This window comes from Pteropus alecto, unplaced genomic scaffold (genome assembly GCF_000325575.1).
Source record: "Pteropus alecto unplaced genomic scaffold, ASM32557v1 scaffold427, whole genome shotgun sequence".
In the NCBI taxonomy this organism is placed as follows: Eukaryota; Metazoa; Chordata; class Mammalia; order Chiroptera; family Pteropodidae; genus Pteropus; species Pteropus alecto.
Genome location: NW_006440618.1, coordinates 61,964 through 80,521, shown reverse-complemented (window position 1 = coordinate 80,521; position 18,558 = coordinate 61,964). Strand labels below are relative to the sequence as shown.

Sequence of the window (18,558 nt, the reverse complement as noted above, 5' to 3'; positions counted from 1 at the left end):
TCAACTCCATCCTGCTCTTGTTTTTCTTATTTAATAATTCGATAAGACGATTGTAAAATATGTATGAAAATGAAAGGGTTGTGAGGAGAAACAGGAGGCAGAAACAGAAGAAGAGAAAAATGATGAAAGGATTTACCCTATCAGATACCAAGACTTATTGGGCTGTAATAATTGAGAGTAGTGTTGGTTCAGGGATAGATAAAAACAAGACTAGAGAAATTTATTCTTAGTAATCTTTATTCTTAAAATATTCATTTTGTGCTCCATCTGGGCACTGAGGAAAAGAGGTGACTAACCCCGACACAGTCACTGCTTTTAGAGGGAATACAAAACACAGTAAACTCTAGTTGCTTTCAGGAAAAGTCTGACTGTCTCATGTCTTTAAAGAAATTTCTGGGATCTGGCCTCTGCCTGTTTCTCCAGCCACATCTGTAAGTTCTAGTCTAGCTCAATTTCTGGTAGCTCTCACCTCCACATAATGGGAGCCTGTACTCACACTCTTGATCACTGACCCTCAACCAAACCTACTCACACAAGACCTTAAAACTTACCCTGCCCTGACCTTAAGCTTTACACTGAACCTGACCCTTACTCATCACCCCGACCCTGACAGATATACTCACTTAATTCTTTGCTAGACACTTACCCACCCATACCTGACCTTATTCTTGGCATCAACCCTGACCCTCGCCATAACTCTGACTCCACTTGACCTAGAACTTAACCTTGTCTATGAACTTGGCCATCACCTTCACCTTATTACTGGTCCTCTAATTAACATTCATACTTTTATGCTCATCATGACCTTGATGCTGACCATTAACGTGACTGTCACGCTTATCTTGACCTGGACTTACCCTTGACAATGACAGTTTGTCATGCTGGTCATGACACAGAGCACTCATGAATGATACACTCACCACCCTCAATCTTATTCTGACCCTCAACTTCACTCTGCCTGTAAACTGAATCTTCACCTTAACAAGGACCATCATATTGACCTACCCTGACTCCGAACTTGACTTGAACCTGACCTTGAGCTACACCATACACTTGAGCTGAAACTAATCTATACCCCAAACCTGACCATGACCCTGATCCTGACACCTTGACCTAGACCTCAATTTCACCTCTACCTTGATCCTCATCCTAATTCTGACTCTTGAACAGAACCTAGACTCACTTGGCTGTTGGCGCCATAACTCTGACTCCACTTGACCTAGAACTTAACCTTGTCTATGAACTTGGGCATCACTGTCACCTTAATACTGGTCCTCTAATTAACATTCATACTTTTATGCTCATCATGACCTTGATGCTGACCATTAACGTGACTGTCACGCTTATCTTGACCTGGACTTACCCTTGACAATGACAGTTTGTCATGCTGGTCATGACACAGAGCACTCATGAATGATACACTCACCACCCTCAATCTGATTCTGACCCTCAACTTCACTCTGCCTGTAAACTGAATCTTCACCTTAACAAGGACCATCATATTGACCTACACTGACCCCGAACTTGACTTGAACCTGACCTTGAGCTACACCATGCACTCGAGCTGAAACTAATCTACACCCCAAACCTGACCATAACCCTGATCCTGACACCTTGACCTAGACCTCAGTTTCACCTCTACCTTAATCCTCATCCTAATTCTGACTCTTGAACAGAACCTGGACTCACTTGGCTGTTGTCAATGACTCACCCTAATCCCATCATGACCTTGAACCTGCCCCTGAAATCACACTTCACACTGACATTGACCTTCGCCATTATGGGGACCCTCATCCTCAGCCTGGTCATCACCCACATCTTGACCTTGAACCTGACCTTGACTATAAACCTAACTCTGACTCTCTGTGGTAAGTGGAATAATGCCTGCCCCCAAATATGTCCATGTTCTAACCTATGAAAATGTCATCTTAGCAAAAAGGACTTTGCAGATGTAATTAAGACTACAAACCTTGAGATGGAAAGAGTATCATGGATTATCCAGGTGGGTGTGTGTACAAGAAGGTAGAATAGGGAAGGCTTGACTTTTTCCAGCAGCAATGGAAAACGAATCCCACCTTTTAATTGACCTTGACAATATCATGTTCATTCTGACCTGAAAATAGACTTGAACCTGACACTGACCCTATCCTCACATTGATCTGAACCCTGAACCTGACACCCTAATCTTTAACATCAACTTCACCCTGACCTTCACTCTGAATCCTACACAGAATTGGACATTCACTGTCAACCTGAGTCCAACTCTCAAACTTACCTCACCCTGACCTTCATCCTCACTTTGATTTTCTAATGGATCCTGACCCTGATCCTGTCCTTGATTATGACTCTCACACTTATCTTGAACTTGATCTTGACCATAACCCTTGCTCTAAAATTTCCCTTACACGAATTTGGACCTTGAACCTGATTCTGACACTCACCACAGCACTGACCTCTGTCTCATCCTGACTCTTAACCTGGTACAGAATTTTACTTTGAAATGGACACTCACTCTTACTCTGATTCTGACCCTTATCACTCTGTCCCTGACCTTACCCTCATCTTGTGACTCTGACCCTCTCTAACCTTGAACTTGTTCATGACCTTCACCCTTATACTAACTGACCTGAACTTAGCCAGGGGCAGGACCAAGTCTAGAGTGAGGTCCAGGGTCAGAGCCCAAGGCTAGCATGAGGATCAAGTTAGTGGTCATGGGTAGAGAGGCACCAGGTTTAGTTAGAGCCAGGGCAAAGTTCAGAATGAGGGTGTGTCAGGGTCTGGGGTTAGGTGAGTGTAGGAATGAGTGTAGGCATGGATAACAGATGCTAGTAAGGATTAGAGTGATGGTCAGGGTGAGGTTGAGGGACAGCGTCAGGATAAGGGCACATGGTCAGGGTGAAGGCCAAGCATGAACCAGATGAGAGGTCTAAGTCAAAGGCCAGGTTTAGAGAGGGGCGTATGTATTGTCAAGGGTGAGGTAAAGGGGCAAGATCAAGCACCACGGCAAGGGTTTAGGAGGTGCTGGTTTGGGGCCACTATAAAGTCCAGCGTGAGGGTCAGTGCAAGAGCAAAGGCCAGGGCGAGGGTGCATGTCAGTATAAAGGGATGGGCGAGTGTCGGGTCAAGGGTCAGGGCAAAAGCGAGGTCCAAGGGTGAAGTCAGGCAAATCGAAGGCTAGGGAGAAGCGAGGCTGGTGGGCTATTGAATGGGGCGGAAGCGCAGCGGGAAGAGCCGGCCAAACGCTGCGGCTGGGGCGGGGATTGGGCTACCAGCGCGGATGCGCGGTGGGCTGGACGAGGATTGGTTGAGCGGGGACGAAATGCAACGGACTGGACGGATTTTTCCTGCAGAGCGGAAGCGGTGGGCTGGGCGGGGATTAGCCTGCGGGGCGGAAGCGCTGAGGATTGGTCAAGGATTGGCCTGAGGGGCAGAAGCACGGTGAAGGCGTGGCAGAGCTGGAGCTGTGGACGTGATGGAGCCGCAGCTGGGTCTGCACGAGCTTCTGCATGTCTTCTCCTTCCTGGAGGCCCGAGACCTTCTCTGCGCCGCCCAGGTGGACAAGGTAGCATACCCCGGCGAGAGGCAGGGCAGGGTTCTTGGGCACTGGGTTTCGAAGTCTGGGCCTTCTACCCCGGACTTCAGTTTCCCTATCTGGGAGCGAGTGTTCGGCGGCCCTGAATCCATGACCGGCAGAGGGCGCTAGTGGCCTCTGGAGGGTTACTCTAAACCCCATCCCCACTCTTGGCGCCCTGCCATCAGGGTTACCCCCTAAGGTTGGCTTAGGGCTCTGTTTTCTTTCTCTTCCCACTGCTGCAATATTCTGGCATTTTCCTCCTGGGGCCTGCCTGGAAAGCCACGCCCCCAGTTCGCCCCTAGAGTGGCGACCTCCTGCGGGCTCAGGGCTGTTCCTTCCCAGCCGCTTGCACCTTTGTCCTGGCTCTGCAAAGTGCCTGTTGAGTGCGTTAGTCTCATCTGCACTTCATCCCTTGTTACAGGTGCACTAATCTTTTCCTTCCTAGGACTCAGCACAACTGTAAATAGGTGATTGTCTGTAGGATGAATTTAATGTCTGCTTTTCCTTGCTAGACTCATTCCTAACAGGGTTTTTTGTCTTACATCATACTGATTCTAGTACCCTGTATGTGACTTGACATTTAGTGTACTCTAAATATTTGTTGAGTAAATAGATTTCTTTACTTTTAGTATACTTTTTTAAAGTCATTTTTCAAAAACATTAATAAATCCTTAACTGAATTCTATAATTATAATTTTAAATGTGTCAAGTGAAATGCCAGCTTTTCATCCCCATTTTTACCAATAGGGAAAGTGAGTTTCTCAGTGAGTGCATTGTCCAAGATCACCAAGGTATTAGGGCTGGAATTGGATCGTTGGTTGTTTTCACAACAGCAGCAGGCTGGGGATAGCATAGGGGCAGAGTTTGAAAGGGAGGTGCCTTTATACCCTTTGATAGCACCAACTTCTCCAGGTCTTAGCTTCCCATTAGGTAAAATGAGGTTAGTAATCTCTGCCTGTTGGTGTATGGTTAAGGCCAGGATCTAACAGAAGGACCCTTAAAGGTGGGTAGCATTTATTTTGTAGGTTATATTACCTGTTATAACTTTATATGTGGGAAGTAAAATCTCAGTTGAGTTTTGAACTGGGAACTATAGAAAAGGGAAATGAATAAATTTTCTTGCCTGGCTTGATTTTGCAAAATACAAACATTCCATTCCTATCAGCCAAAAAGACTTCATAAGGGCTGAGAAAATTTGATCTAGAAGGTGAGCAAGGGCTATGGAAGTGGGGCCTTGGGCTCAACAGACAATGGTTGTTGGATTTGTCAGAGGCTGGAAAACCACATTTCTAGGATGGGACCCTTAGTAGGGCTGGGCCACAGAAAGCTCCAGGTTAGTTCCCACTGAAGCTGTATAGGCTCTGGAGTCCAAGGTGGCCCAGGTGGAGAGGCCAAGAAGTTCCAGGATGCATGAGCCACCTGAGCCTCTTCTACATACTTATACAGAGGGCAGTTTGTAGAGCAGGGCCTGCATAGTGTCCTCCCCTAGGCAGCTGTTCCCTTGTACCATCTTGGCATCTCTAGGACATCCCCTAGGCCAGTGCCTTAATTTACTCCATTGAAGCAGCCTTCTTATGGGACCTGTTGCTCTGCCCTCATTTTCAATCCTTTCTTCTCACAGCAGCCAGTTTGACCCACCACTCTTCCATACACAATTCTCAAGTAGCTTCTCGCTGTTTTTGCTGTTACAACTTCTGGGAATTGGTATAAGCCAATCTCCAGCTCCTTTTCCCAGAACTTATGTTCTAATTAAGTGAATTACTCACCATCTTTTTCATTCTTCTGAATCTTTGCCCAGGCAGTTCTGTGTCTCCCTGGAATGCTTCAGCCATTCTTTTAAGGTACAATGACCCATCCTTTGGGACTTGATCAGTAATCACTTCTGAGCCTCTTGGCTCCATTAAGTTGGTCATTCGCTCCTTTCTCACTCATTGTGTGGTGGTTTTTATTTGAATGTGTCTCTAATTCCCCAGAGTAAGTTTTTTTGAGTGTGGCGCTGACTCTGATTTAGCCCCCTCCACAGGGCCTGGCAGGCTAGGTACTACTAACTGTATGTTTACTGACCAGATACTCTCTTCTCTCCCCTGTTGTTCTAGGTCTGGAATGAGGTTTCAAGAACCAAGGAATTGTGGAGGTGAGTGAAGGAAGAGCCAAATATGGTCAGAAGAATGTCCCGCAAAAGAGAGATATGTGCACTGGATAAGTTTTTTGAGTACTCACTGGCTCTGTTGAGAAGGGACAATCAACAGCCTCTACCAGCAGAAAACTGCTCCCTTGTTGAGGACATAAGACTCTTTTTATAGTATACTGAAATATAAGATTTTTTATTAATGGAGGGGGAAGTTGATATAAGGCAGGGGTACCAAACTCAGGGGCAAAAATGTATAGCAAATGAACACAACTGGCTGACAGAAGACAAATCAGACATGTAAACCACTTTTATTTTAATTCAACACTGGTGTAACAACATAGTTAAATAAGCATGTGTGATACTAGAACTTAAAAATAAAATTCAAAAAATTAAAGTTGAAAATAAATATTTTAATCATCAAATCATTAAATTTTTCTTTCCTTTTTATTTCTACTTTGGAACCTGACATTTTTTCTTTTACCTCAAGATATAAGTGTCAGATTTTCTACCTCTTGCTGAGTATAGGACACTATAGCCTTGACTGTCATCTAAGAGTTGTACTTAGTTTTAGTCTCTCACGATGAAAAACAGCTGTTCACACTTGGAAGTCCTTCCCAACGTGGAGGGCATTTCGGCTTTATGGTTGTTATTTTTAGGATAACTGTACATTAAGATATTTTAGAATTCTGGAAACCAGTCTCGCCATACTTAGTTTCAGTATCCTAGGAGAGTTGTGTTTGTTGCTTTTCATTCACTTTTTATTGCCAATAATGTTAATTAGAAAAATGATGTCACTCTCTTCAGTCACTTTTTAAGTAAGAGAACTTTTATTGGTTTTGTCTTTATCTCACCAATTTGAGGAATATACTCTAGATATAACATTCAGTTCTGGAAATCAGTTTATCTGTAGGTAAATAGACAAGATTGTCCTGCCAAATGTGATTCTCAAAGACATTGTGTTACTAGGAATAAGTGAATTGACTTTTAGATTAGTGTAATTATTTGTGGAAGCCCTTGAAGAGCAATGTTCACCTGTTAAAATGGGTAGGATACCAGCCCCAAACCGTAATCTTTGTTCTCATCTTTGCTGACAAGCTGGGGTAGGAATTTCCATTTGTGTGACATGAGTAAGTATATTTCTGTAAGCAGTTTAAAAAAACTCTTCAGCAGCTTTTCACCTAATCTCCATAGGTATATCATATGTTACTGTTGTGCCTCTGTCTGCAAACCAAGTCACAGTCAGTTTTTGGTTCATTATTATTTCATAATATTTGGTGCTAAACTTTTTTGCATAAAGCTATTCCTTGGGATGGTATCCTTGACCTATGCTCTTATAAAAACACTGGGCTTATTATGTTTTTGAGGCTGGGACAGCAGCATTCCAGGAGCGTGATCACATGCATGTATCATGCCTATCATGGTACCAGGCGTATAGAAATTGTTATGGATACAGTGAATGAACATGGTTAACTGATCATGTATGTTAAATCTGTGCTCTACAATTTTAATCAAAAATGCTGCAAGTGACTTATTTAAATGCTTCATCACATTTTAAATTCTGCCATTTCTGTAACATACTAAGCTAGCTTTTTGGTTAGTAAAATTGTAAATATTTGCTTTTGTTTAAGATATATAATTTCTGTTGTGTACAATAGATTGTTTTGTTATTAATTGCTATCTGAAAGGTTTTGGTGCCATGATATTTTTTTACTTGCTGTATCATTGTATTTAAGAGGCATATCACATATTTTATTCATTCATACATTAACCTTGTTTACAGTCTCCTTTTTTTTTTTTTGGTTAAATCATTTGCTTTTCTTATTTCTTCTGAATATTGGTCATGGGTCCTACTTATGGTTTATGTATAATGGCCTTAATTATGTAGAAATAGACTTCATTTCCACAAAGAAATGTGCCATCTCCCCTTTTTCTTTAACCACATGATCTTCTCGGTCTAGCTTTTATTTTCACACTGTTTAGATTGAGATATGAATAACAAGAAATTTCCCTTTCCTCTTATTTCAACTAAAAGAACATTAACAACATACAGAAATGATGATGTGAGGCAGTTAACAGTTAGCCTCAGAATCCAGGAGATAAAAGGGATGGCGAAGACCATGGTGGAGCTTAGAGCTCATTCTTTAAAGGGTACAGCTCTGTGCAGCTCCAGACAAATTTTGCCAGGTGGGACTTTGGGCTCAATATAGCTAGACCTTACGCTTTTACCTGATTTTGATGTGAAGTCTCCTGATTTATATGTGTTGGCAGCTAGTTCACATGCAGGCCAAACAATATAATCTGGCGTCCCATTCTGCCCACAAGCTGCCAGTATACTACTTCTGGACCAGAGTTTTGGCAAGCACAGAAAAACCTTTATCCAACACAAGCACTGAATCTTTCTCAGTGTGTTAGAACAAGGGTCCCCATCCCCAGGGCTGCGGACTGGTACTTGTTTGTGGCCTGTTAGGAACCAGGCCGCACAGCAGGAGGTGAGCAGCGGGCAGCAAGCAAAGCTTCATCTATATTTGCAGCCGCTCCCCAGTGCTGGCATCACCACCTCAGCTCTACTTCAGATCATCATACATTAGATTCTCATAGTAGTACCAGTCCCTGGTGCCAAAATTTTGAGGACCGCTGTGTTAGAAGGTCCTTAATGCCTAGCACAGAGCAAGACACATACATGTCAATGAGGGGGAAGAATGAGATTAGAAAACCTTCAAAGTCTCACTACCACAGAATTGTCTTTACTGGACCGGTCTGGTGTTTCTTGGAAGACCCCACATGCTGGCTCTCTTTATTTTCCCTGACTTGGAGTTCACCCAGTGTGAAAAGGCTTTGGGGCATTTGTCAAAACAATTATAAACAACTGATTAACTTTGTGGCTGTCAGAGCTGATGGATGACAGTTATAGAAACAGTAGGCTAGCCAAAAAAACTTCAAATGAAAAGACAGGAATGTGATATCTTTAGGGGTTTTGGAAAGCCCCAATATATTCCTAGAAATCTAGAAGGCCATGCGTGCATGCAGGGCTTTGCACTAACTTAGGAAAGACCTAAGAGGGCTCTAAACTCTCACTTCTGGCTGACTTTGAGGTTCTATGCAAGCAGGAAGTGAAGGCTAAGGCACAGTAGTCAACTGCCTGACTGAGTGTTGAACACATGCCCCAACATGCACACAGAGCTTTGGCAATGACTAGACTTAGTAGTTCTAGATGTTTAGGAAATTTCTATCCAGATGTTAGCATTAATTTAACTGAGCAGAGGCTTTAGTGGCCAGACATAACAAAGAATACAGACTTTTCAGAATTAGTTTATAATTGTCACTAAACAAACAACAAACATCAACAACAACAAAGCTGGGGTGGGGGGAATCAGATTTCCAGAGTTCCACATTATGTGGAACTTTATATAAGCAAAGACTTTAAATCAGCTATTTTAAGTACAGTTGACTCTTGAACAACTATACTTAACATAGCTGATTTAAAGGAGTTTAGGGCACTAACTCCCCTGCACAATCAAAGACCATATATAACTCTTTGACTCTCCCAAAACTTAAATTTTAATAACCTGTTGATAAGAAGCCTTACCAATAACATAAACAACCAATTAACATTTTGTATGTTAATTGAATATGTATTACATACTCTATTGTTACAGTAAAATAAGCTAGAGAAAAGAAAACTATAAGGAAAATACATTGACAGTACTGTACGTATTTTTTGAAAAATAATCCACTTATCAGTGGACCTGTGCAGTTCAAACCCATATTATTCGAGGGTCAACTGTATGTACAAAGAACTAAAAGAAACCATATGAAAAGAACTAAAGGAAAGTAGAAGGACAATGTCTCATTCAATAGAAAATAATCAAGAGAAATTATAAAAAACTAAATAGGAATTATGGAGTAGAAAAATACGATATCAAATTAAAAATTCAAGAGCAGATTTGAGCAGGCAGAAGAAAGAATCAGTGAACTTGAAGTTAGGTCAATTGAGATCCAGTCTAAGGACAGAATGAATATAAAGATGAAGAAATATGCATAGTGCCTAAAGACCTGTGGACATGATCAAGCATACCAACAATGCATAATAGGAGTCTCAGAAAGGGGAAGGGGAGAAGGAAGAAAGTATTTAAAGAAGTAATGGCTGAAAACTTACTCAATTTGATAGAAAATGTTAATTTACACATCCAAAAACTCAATGAGTACAAGTAGGATAAACGCAAAGAGTTTCACATTGAGACACATTATAATCAAATTTGAAAGCCAAAATCAGAAAGAGAAACTTGAAAGCATCAAGAGGCAACAATTCATCATATACAAGGGAACCCCAATGAAATTAATGGTTGCTTTCTCATAAAAAACTTGGAGCCCAGAAAGTAGTGGGATGACATATTGAAAGTATTGAGAAAAAAATATTGTCACTCAGAATTCTAGTCTAGCAAAATGAAAGAGACAGTTAAGACATTTCCACATTAACAAAAGCTCAGAGAATTTGTTGCTGGTAGACCTTGCCCTACAAGAAATGCTAAAAGGAATCTTTCAGCCTAAGGACATTAGACAAGAACTTGAATCCACATGAAGAAATAGCACCATAAAGTGATTATATACGCATATATAAAAGGCAGTATAAAGTGTATTTTTTGTTTGTGACTCTTTTTCTCCTATGTGAGTTAAAAGACAACTTTTATTGCATAAAGCAATAACTATAAATCTCTGTTAGGTACATAATGTTTAAAGATTTAATTTGTATGACAATAACAGCATGAATGAGGGGGCAGGAAATGGAGCTATATAGGAGCAAAGTTTTTGAATACCATTGAAATTAATAGATATTAATCAAAACTAGATCGTCGTAAATTAAGATTTTAATAGTAATCCCCTAGGCAACCATTAAGAACTCAAAAAATAAGGTATGAGAAATGACAATGGATTAAAATAGGTACTACAAAATATTTAATACAAAAGAAGGCAGTGATAGAAGAAGAGGGGGGAAAAGACATAGAAATATAGAAAAAAGCAAAATGACATATGTAAATCCTACCTTATCAGTAGTTATATTGAATATATATGGATTAAACACTCCAGTAAAAAGGCAGGAGATTGGCAGAAGGGGTTAAAAATACCCACCTTTATGCTGTCTATAATAGACACACTTTAGACTCAAAGACTCAAGCTTAAAAGAATGGAAACAGATATACCATGCAAACAGTAACCAAAAGAGAGCTGGAATGGCCAAGCTAATATTAGACAAAATAGACCTTAAGACAGAAGGTGCTACTCCAGACAAAAAAGGATATTTTAAACAAACAGCTTAATCCATCAAAATCTAAAAATTGTAAACATATATGCACCTAATAACTGAGCATCAAAATACATGAAGGGCTGACAGAACTGAAGGGAGAAATAGACAATTCAGCAGTAAGAGCTAGGTACTTTAAAACTGCAGACACTTGAATTCCAGTTGCATGACCAGGGCTTCATAACCTTGGGTGAGCTGTTTACCTCTCTCTGCCTCTCTGTCCTGGTATAGGATGGGGATCAGACCTACTTCACAGGGTTGTTATTGCAGATTGACTGGATACACAAAAAGCACTTATACCTGACGTGGTGAGTACTAGCTCGGTATCTTCTCAATCATTTCCCCCATTTAAGCAGAGGAAATCGAGGCCTGTGTAGGCAAAGTGAAGTGTCCAAGCTAATAGGTGGTGAAACTGAGAATCAAAGCTAGGCCTATTGATTCCACAGTACCTTCTAATGACTGCTCTGTCCTGCCTGGGACTGTGGGTCTGTTTTTTAGGCAGCTTTGTCTGAGACGCTGGTCCTCCTGTAAAGACTCCCAGATGACCCTAGGCACACAAACATGGAAACAGTACTATCTCTGCCGATCGGAGCTGGAGTTCCGAATGGAATCCGGACGGCCAGAGAAGGATTTCATCTGCAAAGCCATTGCTGGGCACAAAGGTATGGAGTGGGGAGTGTGGTAGCTGGACGCTTTCCCACTGCTCACTCTCCTGGTGGAGTCTCATGGGATTTTGTATTTCAGCCAGTGAGTTGGGAAATGCCACTTGACAGGTACATACCATTCTGGGTTCTACATCTGTGTTATGTCATTTGCTCGTCACTGTAATTCTATGAGGAAGGGATCATTACATCTATTTCATGGTTATGTGGCTGGTAGGTTGTGGGCAGTCCTGGGCATGAAATGCAAGTCGTAAATTTAAAGCCTTAGCCCTTGCTGTCCACTGCTGTCGTCAAGCCAGCACCTATTTTACTGCTGAAAGAGAAAGAGGAGTGATTGTCTCACCTCCCCTACACCAGGTTCAGTGTTCACATTTAAGGCATCCAAGTGTGCATTGAAAGTCTTATTCTCTTTTAGGAGAGATAGATGAGCTGGCCTACATCTCAACCAACGAGTACCGCTTTGATGGGCAGGAGAAGTCTGTGGTGTGCACTGTGTCCTCAGATGGCACCGTGCGTGCCTGGGATCTGCAAGAGGTGAGCAGCCTGGAGGAGGACAGGATGAGTACTGACCTCGGTCTTATTTAACCATGACAGAGAGGAGTGGGAGCCCCATTGTACAGATGAGAAATCTGAGTTGCAAGAGGTTCAGTCCCCATGCTAGGTCACAATTGAAATGTGAGTTGACTGATTGCAAATGACATGCTCCTAACTTCTGCTGTGCAGTGCCCAGTGGAGGCTGTTTGCTTCAGGCTATGGCAGCTGCCATGCTCAGTTCTGTCCACATTGGAGCTGACGGCAGCCCCCTGAATGGTTGTGCCCAGGGAATTGCAGCTTGTAGTCACTCCTACGTGCAAACTAAGTGTTAAACCTTGATAACTTGATTAGTATTTTACATGTTGTTGGCACTCATAGCTAAAATCTTTCCTGTCCATTTTCTCATTTGATTCTCACAACAGCTAAGCAGACTTCTCATTATTATTACTATTATCCTAATTTTATACAAGTATAGACTGAGCCTAGGAGAGGAGGGTATCTCTGAGTCTGTTGTCCACCCTGAAAATCCAGGGTTCTGCCTGGCTCACACATAGACAAAACCTAATTTCCTATAATGGATCCTCTCCTGGAAAACTGTAGATTACTTCACGTTTCCAGATGCTCTAGATATGCAAAGGCAACTCTGACGCCTTTTGGTGATGTGGGTGCTCATCTTCGTGGCCCAGGTCTGCTGGAAATGGCAGGTTCCTTTCACGTGAAAGTTGTGCATAGAGACCAGAGTAGGGTCCCCAAGCAGAGCTCAAGGAGGCTCAAGGAGGCTCAAGGAGGCTCCACCTAATTCCCACAGATCTCTTCTCTGAACTCCCCCACTTCCTGTGAAGAGGGCACCCAGATTCTCAGCAACCTCTGACCTTGCGTGACTGAGCCTTTCTTCTCAGTCCGGATAGGAAGCTGGCTAATGGGAGCTGCATTCTGCATTATTGTACACCCTTGTGCTGGCCTTGGGATCACTGCCCCACCTAGGCTTTATATTATCATCCATGAAAGAGAAGTGGTATGAGCTCTGTTTGGTGATAGAGGGGTGCGGGGTGGTGCTTTGAAATGGCCAACTGAGATCCTGAGGCCACTAGTGGCTGCCAATGTGTGAGTGAGTCTCTGAAAGTCCCAGCTGGGCTCCAGCCCAGGATTCCAGAGAGATGCAGGATGACAGACCAGGTTTTGTAAGCAAACCAGGATAGGGACATGGAAAGGGAAGATCAATGAGAGCAGGGGAGCCAGAGCAGTTGTAGAATGAGTCATGGTTATCATTTGTTTTGCTTTTGAATCATAAAAGAAAAAATGAAGCTAAAAAGATACTTTGTGAGAAGTGAAAACACTGTCTCCTTACTACTTTTCTCAGATTCTTTTCCCAGAGGCAACCGTTTTTTTTTAATCATTTCTGATTTTAGTTTTCCTGGTGGCTATCAGTTTATCAATTTTTATGTTCGATTAGCAGATTTTCTCCATTTGTATACTTTAGAGAGTGTCTGTTGGTTGTCTGCTTTATAGAAACATTTTTGATTTCCAGAAACAGTTTCATTTTCTTCGATTGCTCTTTTTTTGTTTAAAGATACACTTATTTGCATCATTTCTCTTTCCTCCATGGTTAATTTTTCAGTTGTTTATCTTGGTTTTTCTTATATACAAGTTGATGTTTGACACTATAATTTCAAGTGGAAGTCTCTGGTAATTGTTGTACGTGACGGGTTTGTTTTACTGCTATTTTGTTGCTCCATTTCCCCACAGGCCTCTCCGGGAAGAGACCTGCCTCGGGCTGTGGACCGTGGCCACCCATGGGCAGGCTTAGGTTTAGGAGCTCTTGCACGGGAAGATCTGAAGGCTCGGCAGTTCTATAGTTTCCAAAACAGAGGTCTGACTTGGAACAGAGAGAGCTTTGGTGCAGGGGTCAGCAGACTTTTTCTGTAAGAGCCAGATAGCAGATATCTTAGGCTTTGTAAGCCATGTGATCTCTGTCACAACTGCTCAATGTTGTTGCAATAGAGAAGCAGCCATAGATAACAAGTAAACAAAAGGGAGTGCTGTGTTCCAGTAAAACCATATTATGGACACGGAAATGTGAGTTTCATATAATTTTCACATGTCATGAAATATTCTTTTGGGTTTTTTTTAAACTAAAATACAAAATGGGCAGTGGGCTTACCAAACTCTCCTTTAGTGTGTGGTTTGTTGTTTCCACAATGGGACTGTTTCTGAGTGGCAGAGTCCTCTATACCCATCTGCCTGGCTTCCCAACCTTAATACCCTTTTGAGCATTTGTTTGAACCTTATTTTTAAAAAGTTCAGTCATTTGTTTGGAATTGTGCAGTATATAGCCTTTTCAGGCTGGCTTCTTTCACTTAGCCATATGCATTTATAGTCGTCTCCCGTTACCCGCCAGGGATACCTTCCAGGACCCCTGGTGGATGCCTGAAACCTTGGACAGTACTGAACCCTATATGTACTATGTTTTTTCCTGTATGTACCTATGATAAAGTTTAATTTATAAATTAGGTACAGAAAGAGATTAACAGCAATAACCAATAATAAAATGGAATGGTTATAATGTTTTTACATTTTTATCTTTAATTCATCAAGAATTATTTTTGTATTTAATCGGAAGTAGGATTTACCTGTAGTTTATTCCAACTACGTAGCCAGCTACCTCAACAGTTTATTGAATAGTCTTTTCTGCACTGACTGACATTGCCTCCTATTTTATACATCAAATTTTCATTTATATTTGGGTCTTTGATCTCTTTTCTGTTTTATTTATTTGCATGGTTGTTGTGCTGGTGTCATGTTATTTGAATAGCTTATAATTTAGCTTCATAAAGTTTTGAATATCTAGATGTAGAGCAGATCCTCTTTACAGTTGTTTCAAAATTTTCCTCATAGTCATTCTTCCATATGAACTTTGGAACCATTTTTTTTGAGGTCTAAAACAAATCAAATTTGAATTCTGATTGAAATGCATTACATTTATAAATCATTTTGGAAAGGGCTGACATTTATAATGCATGAAATCTTCCCCAAACATGGGCTGTTTGTATTTGTCCAGCTCTTAAACTGATGAGTAAAGTCTTGAATACTCTTTACTCCTCTTGCTAAACTTACACTTGGCTTTTTACATTTTCTTGTTAATAATAGCTAGTAAGTTGCTAAACAGTATGGTAGTAATAGCATAAGAATGGGATATTTTTCTATTTTTGTTTCTGTCTTGTTACTCTAAATAGAAAGGAAAAATACTGACTTTTTGTATTTGTATCTTGTATTACCCAGTTTAATAAAGTCTCTTATAATAGTGTTTTATCTGTTCTACATTTATATTACATGAAAATAATGTATTTTCATCATATAATTCCTAATATTTGTATTTGTTATTTTCATTTGTTAGTCCGTGTTTCTAAAACCAAACTGATTAATAGTGATAGGCATTCTGTCTTGTTCCTGATTTTTTTCTAGGTATGCCTTTAGTTTTTTTATTTTTATTTTACTGTGGTAAGAACACTTAACATAAGAGCTGCCCTCTGAACAGATTTTTAAGTATACAGTAACCATAGGCACAGTGCTGTGCAGCAGATTTCTAAGACTTAATTCATTCTGCATTATTGTACACCCGTCAGACATCTGCTCCCATTTTCTCTCCTCCAGCCCCTAGCAACCACCATTCTGCTCTCTGCTTCTATGAGCTTGACTATTTTAGGTACCTTACGTAAGTAGAATCCTACAGTATTTGTCCTGTGACTGGCTTATTTCACTTAGCATAATGTCCTTAAGATTCATCCATGTTGTCAAATATTGCAAGATTTCCTTTTTTTTTTAATGCTGAATAATATTCTATTGTATGTATGTGTGTGTGGTGGGGGATTTACACACACACACACCACATTTTCTTTATTCATCCATTGGTGGATATTTAGGTTGTTTCCATATCTTAGCTCTTGTGAACACTGCTGCACTGAACATGGGAGTGCAGATATCTCTTTGAGATCTTAATTTCACTTCTTTGAATAAATACCTAGAAGTGGGATTGCTGATCATAAGGTAGCTGTATTTTTAATTGAGGAACTCCATACTGTTTTCTATAACAATTTATATTTCTACCAACAGTGCAGAAGGATTCCCTTTCCTCTACATCCTCACCAACACTTGTTATTTATTTATTTGGATAATAGTTATCTTAACAGGGGTGATGTGGGATCTGTTTCATTGAGTTTTGATTGGCATTTCCCTGATTAGATTAGTGACCTTGAACACTGTTGGCCATTTATGTGTTTGAAAAGTTTGTTCAAGTCTTTAGCTCATTTTTAAATCAGGTTGTTAGTTTTTTGCTCTTGAGTTGTAGGAGCTTATGTATTTTAGAAATTAACCACTTATCTCAGTGGTCCCCAACCTTTTTAGCATCAGTGACCAGTGTCCCTATGAGAATCTAATGCCTGATGATCTGAGGTGGAGCTGAGGCAGTGATGCTAGTGCTGGGGAGAAGCTGCAAATATAGATGAAGCTTCGCTCGCCCACCCACCGCTCACACCCTGCTGTGGGACTCGGTTCCTAAAAGGCTGCAGACCAGTACTGGTCTGTAACCCAGGGGTTGGGGACCCCTGCTTTATCTGACAGATGGTTTGCAAATATTTTCTCCCATTCCATATATTGTCTTTTCATTCTATTCATTGTTTCCTTTGCTGTACAGACCTCTTTTGAATTTGATATTTGCTTTTAGTGTCTGGTAAATATTATTTATTATATCATTGTCCTATGTTACTTAGAGATTTTTTAAAAATCTCTAAGGAATGGCTGTTAAAATTTGGCAATAGGTGCCAGTGCTTTGGGGGCATTTATTGATTATTTTCTGTGGCTCCCCAGTCTTAATTTGAAATATAATTATTCGAACTATCCTTGCATTTCTGGAACCAACCCTAATAGATCGTAGTATATAATTTTTTTAATATATTGCTGGGGCTCTGAATAATAATACTTAAATGTACTTAAAAGTTATATTTGTCTATATTTTGTTTTATTGCTACTTTCACAGAAGGCATCAAGAGCTTTCTATCGTTTTCTATAACCTGAAATAGTAAAAGGAATAGGATAGGAATTATATGTTTCTTAAGAGATGGACTGAGTCACTTGTGAAGTAAGTGTCTGGGCCTTTTGTCTCTGCCTTTTCAGTTTCCTTTGTAACTCCTCTTCTCTCCAGGTTTTTACCTGTTTTTCAGTCAAGCTGAATCACTTATATTTTGCTAAAAAATTATTCTAAATTTTCAAGTGTTTTGCCTTAACATTGCCATTGCCAGCGATGGTGTGGTTCTTCCTCATTCTCACTGTGGATGAGTCTTTTTATATAATACCACTGGATTCAGTTTGCCAACATCTATTTAAAATTTTTTGGATCTATATATATATATATGATTCTAATAAACTTGCAGCATCCAAGCAGTTGCTCTATTTTTTCATTTATTTTTTATTACTTTTTAAGTTTATTGTGGTAACATTGGTTGATACAATTATATAATTTTCAGATGTACATTATAATTTAACATCTGTATATTCTATTGTGTGTTTACCACCCAAAGGCCAGTTTCCTTCAGCTACCATATATTTGATCTCCTTTACCCACTTCGCCCTCCCTCTACTGCCCTATATTCGACCCCCTTTACCCTCTCTAACTCCTCCCACCTCCCCCTCTTCCTACCATCTGGTAACCACTAGTCCATTGTCCATGTTCATAAATCTCTGTTTGTTTGTCCTGTTCATTTGTTGCTTTTAGGTTTATATCCCACATATAAATATCATGTGATTTTCAACTTTTGCTGTCTGGCTTCTTTCGCTTAGCATGATTGTCTCGAGGACCATCCGTGTTGTCGCAAATGGCAGTATTTCATCTCTTCTTATAGCTGAGTAATGTTCCATTGTATATGTGTACCACAGCTTCTTTATCCAATCATCTATTGTAAGACACTTCAGTTGTTTCCATGTCCTGGCCACTGTGAATAGTACTGCCATGAACATTGGTGTGCAAATATCTTTATGGATATGACTTTTTAAGTCTTTAGGGTAAATACCCAGTAGAAGGATTGCTGGATCATATGGTAGATCAATTCTTAGTTTTTTGAGGAACCACCATACTGTTTTCCATTGTGGCTGTACCATTTTCAGTCCCACCAGCAGTGTATGAGGGTCCCTTTTTCTCCGCATCCTCTCCAGCATTTGTTATTACTTTGGACCTATATTCTGGAATACATTTTTAAAATATTTATTTGTAAAGGTCACGACAGTATTTTTGAAAAAAATAAAAGCATGGCAACATTTTGCAGTCACAGATTAATGACAGATCGGGACACCACTAACATTGCAGTGG

The 18,558-nt window shown here is 40.5% G+C and overlaps 1 protein-coding gene across 3 annotated transcripts in view; it reads left to right on the top strand.

Annotated features, from left to right (window-relative positions):
• The window catches only part of CDK20 (cyclin dependent kinase 20), a 40,042-nt gene that overhangs the window by 6,128 nt on the left and 15,356 nt on the right, over positions 1 to 18,558 (top strand). For all 3 annotated transcript variants that reach the window (XM_015593491.2, XM_015593490.2, XM_015593489.2), the window contains 3 exons: positions 5,671 to 5,708; positions 11,503 to 11,666; positions 12,082 to 12,200. In XM_015593491.2, the coding sequence (XP_015448977.1) occupies positions 5,671 to 5,708; positions 11,503 to 11,666; positions 12,082 to 12,200 (321 nt within the window). The remainder of the gene's footprint in view (positions 1 to 5,670; positions 5,709 to 11,502; positions 11,667 to 12,081; positions 12,201 to 18,558) is intronic.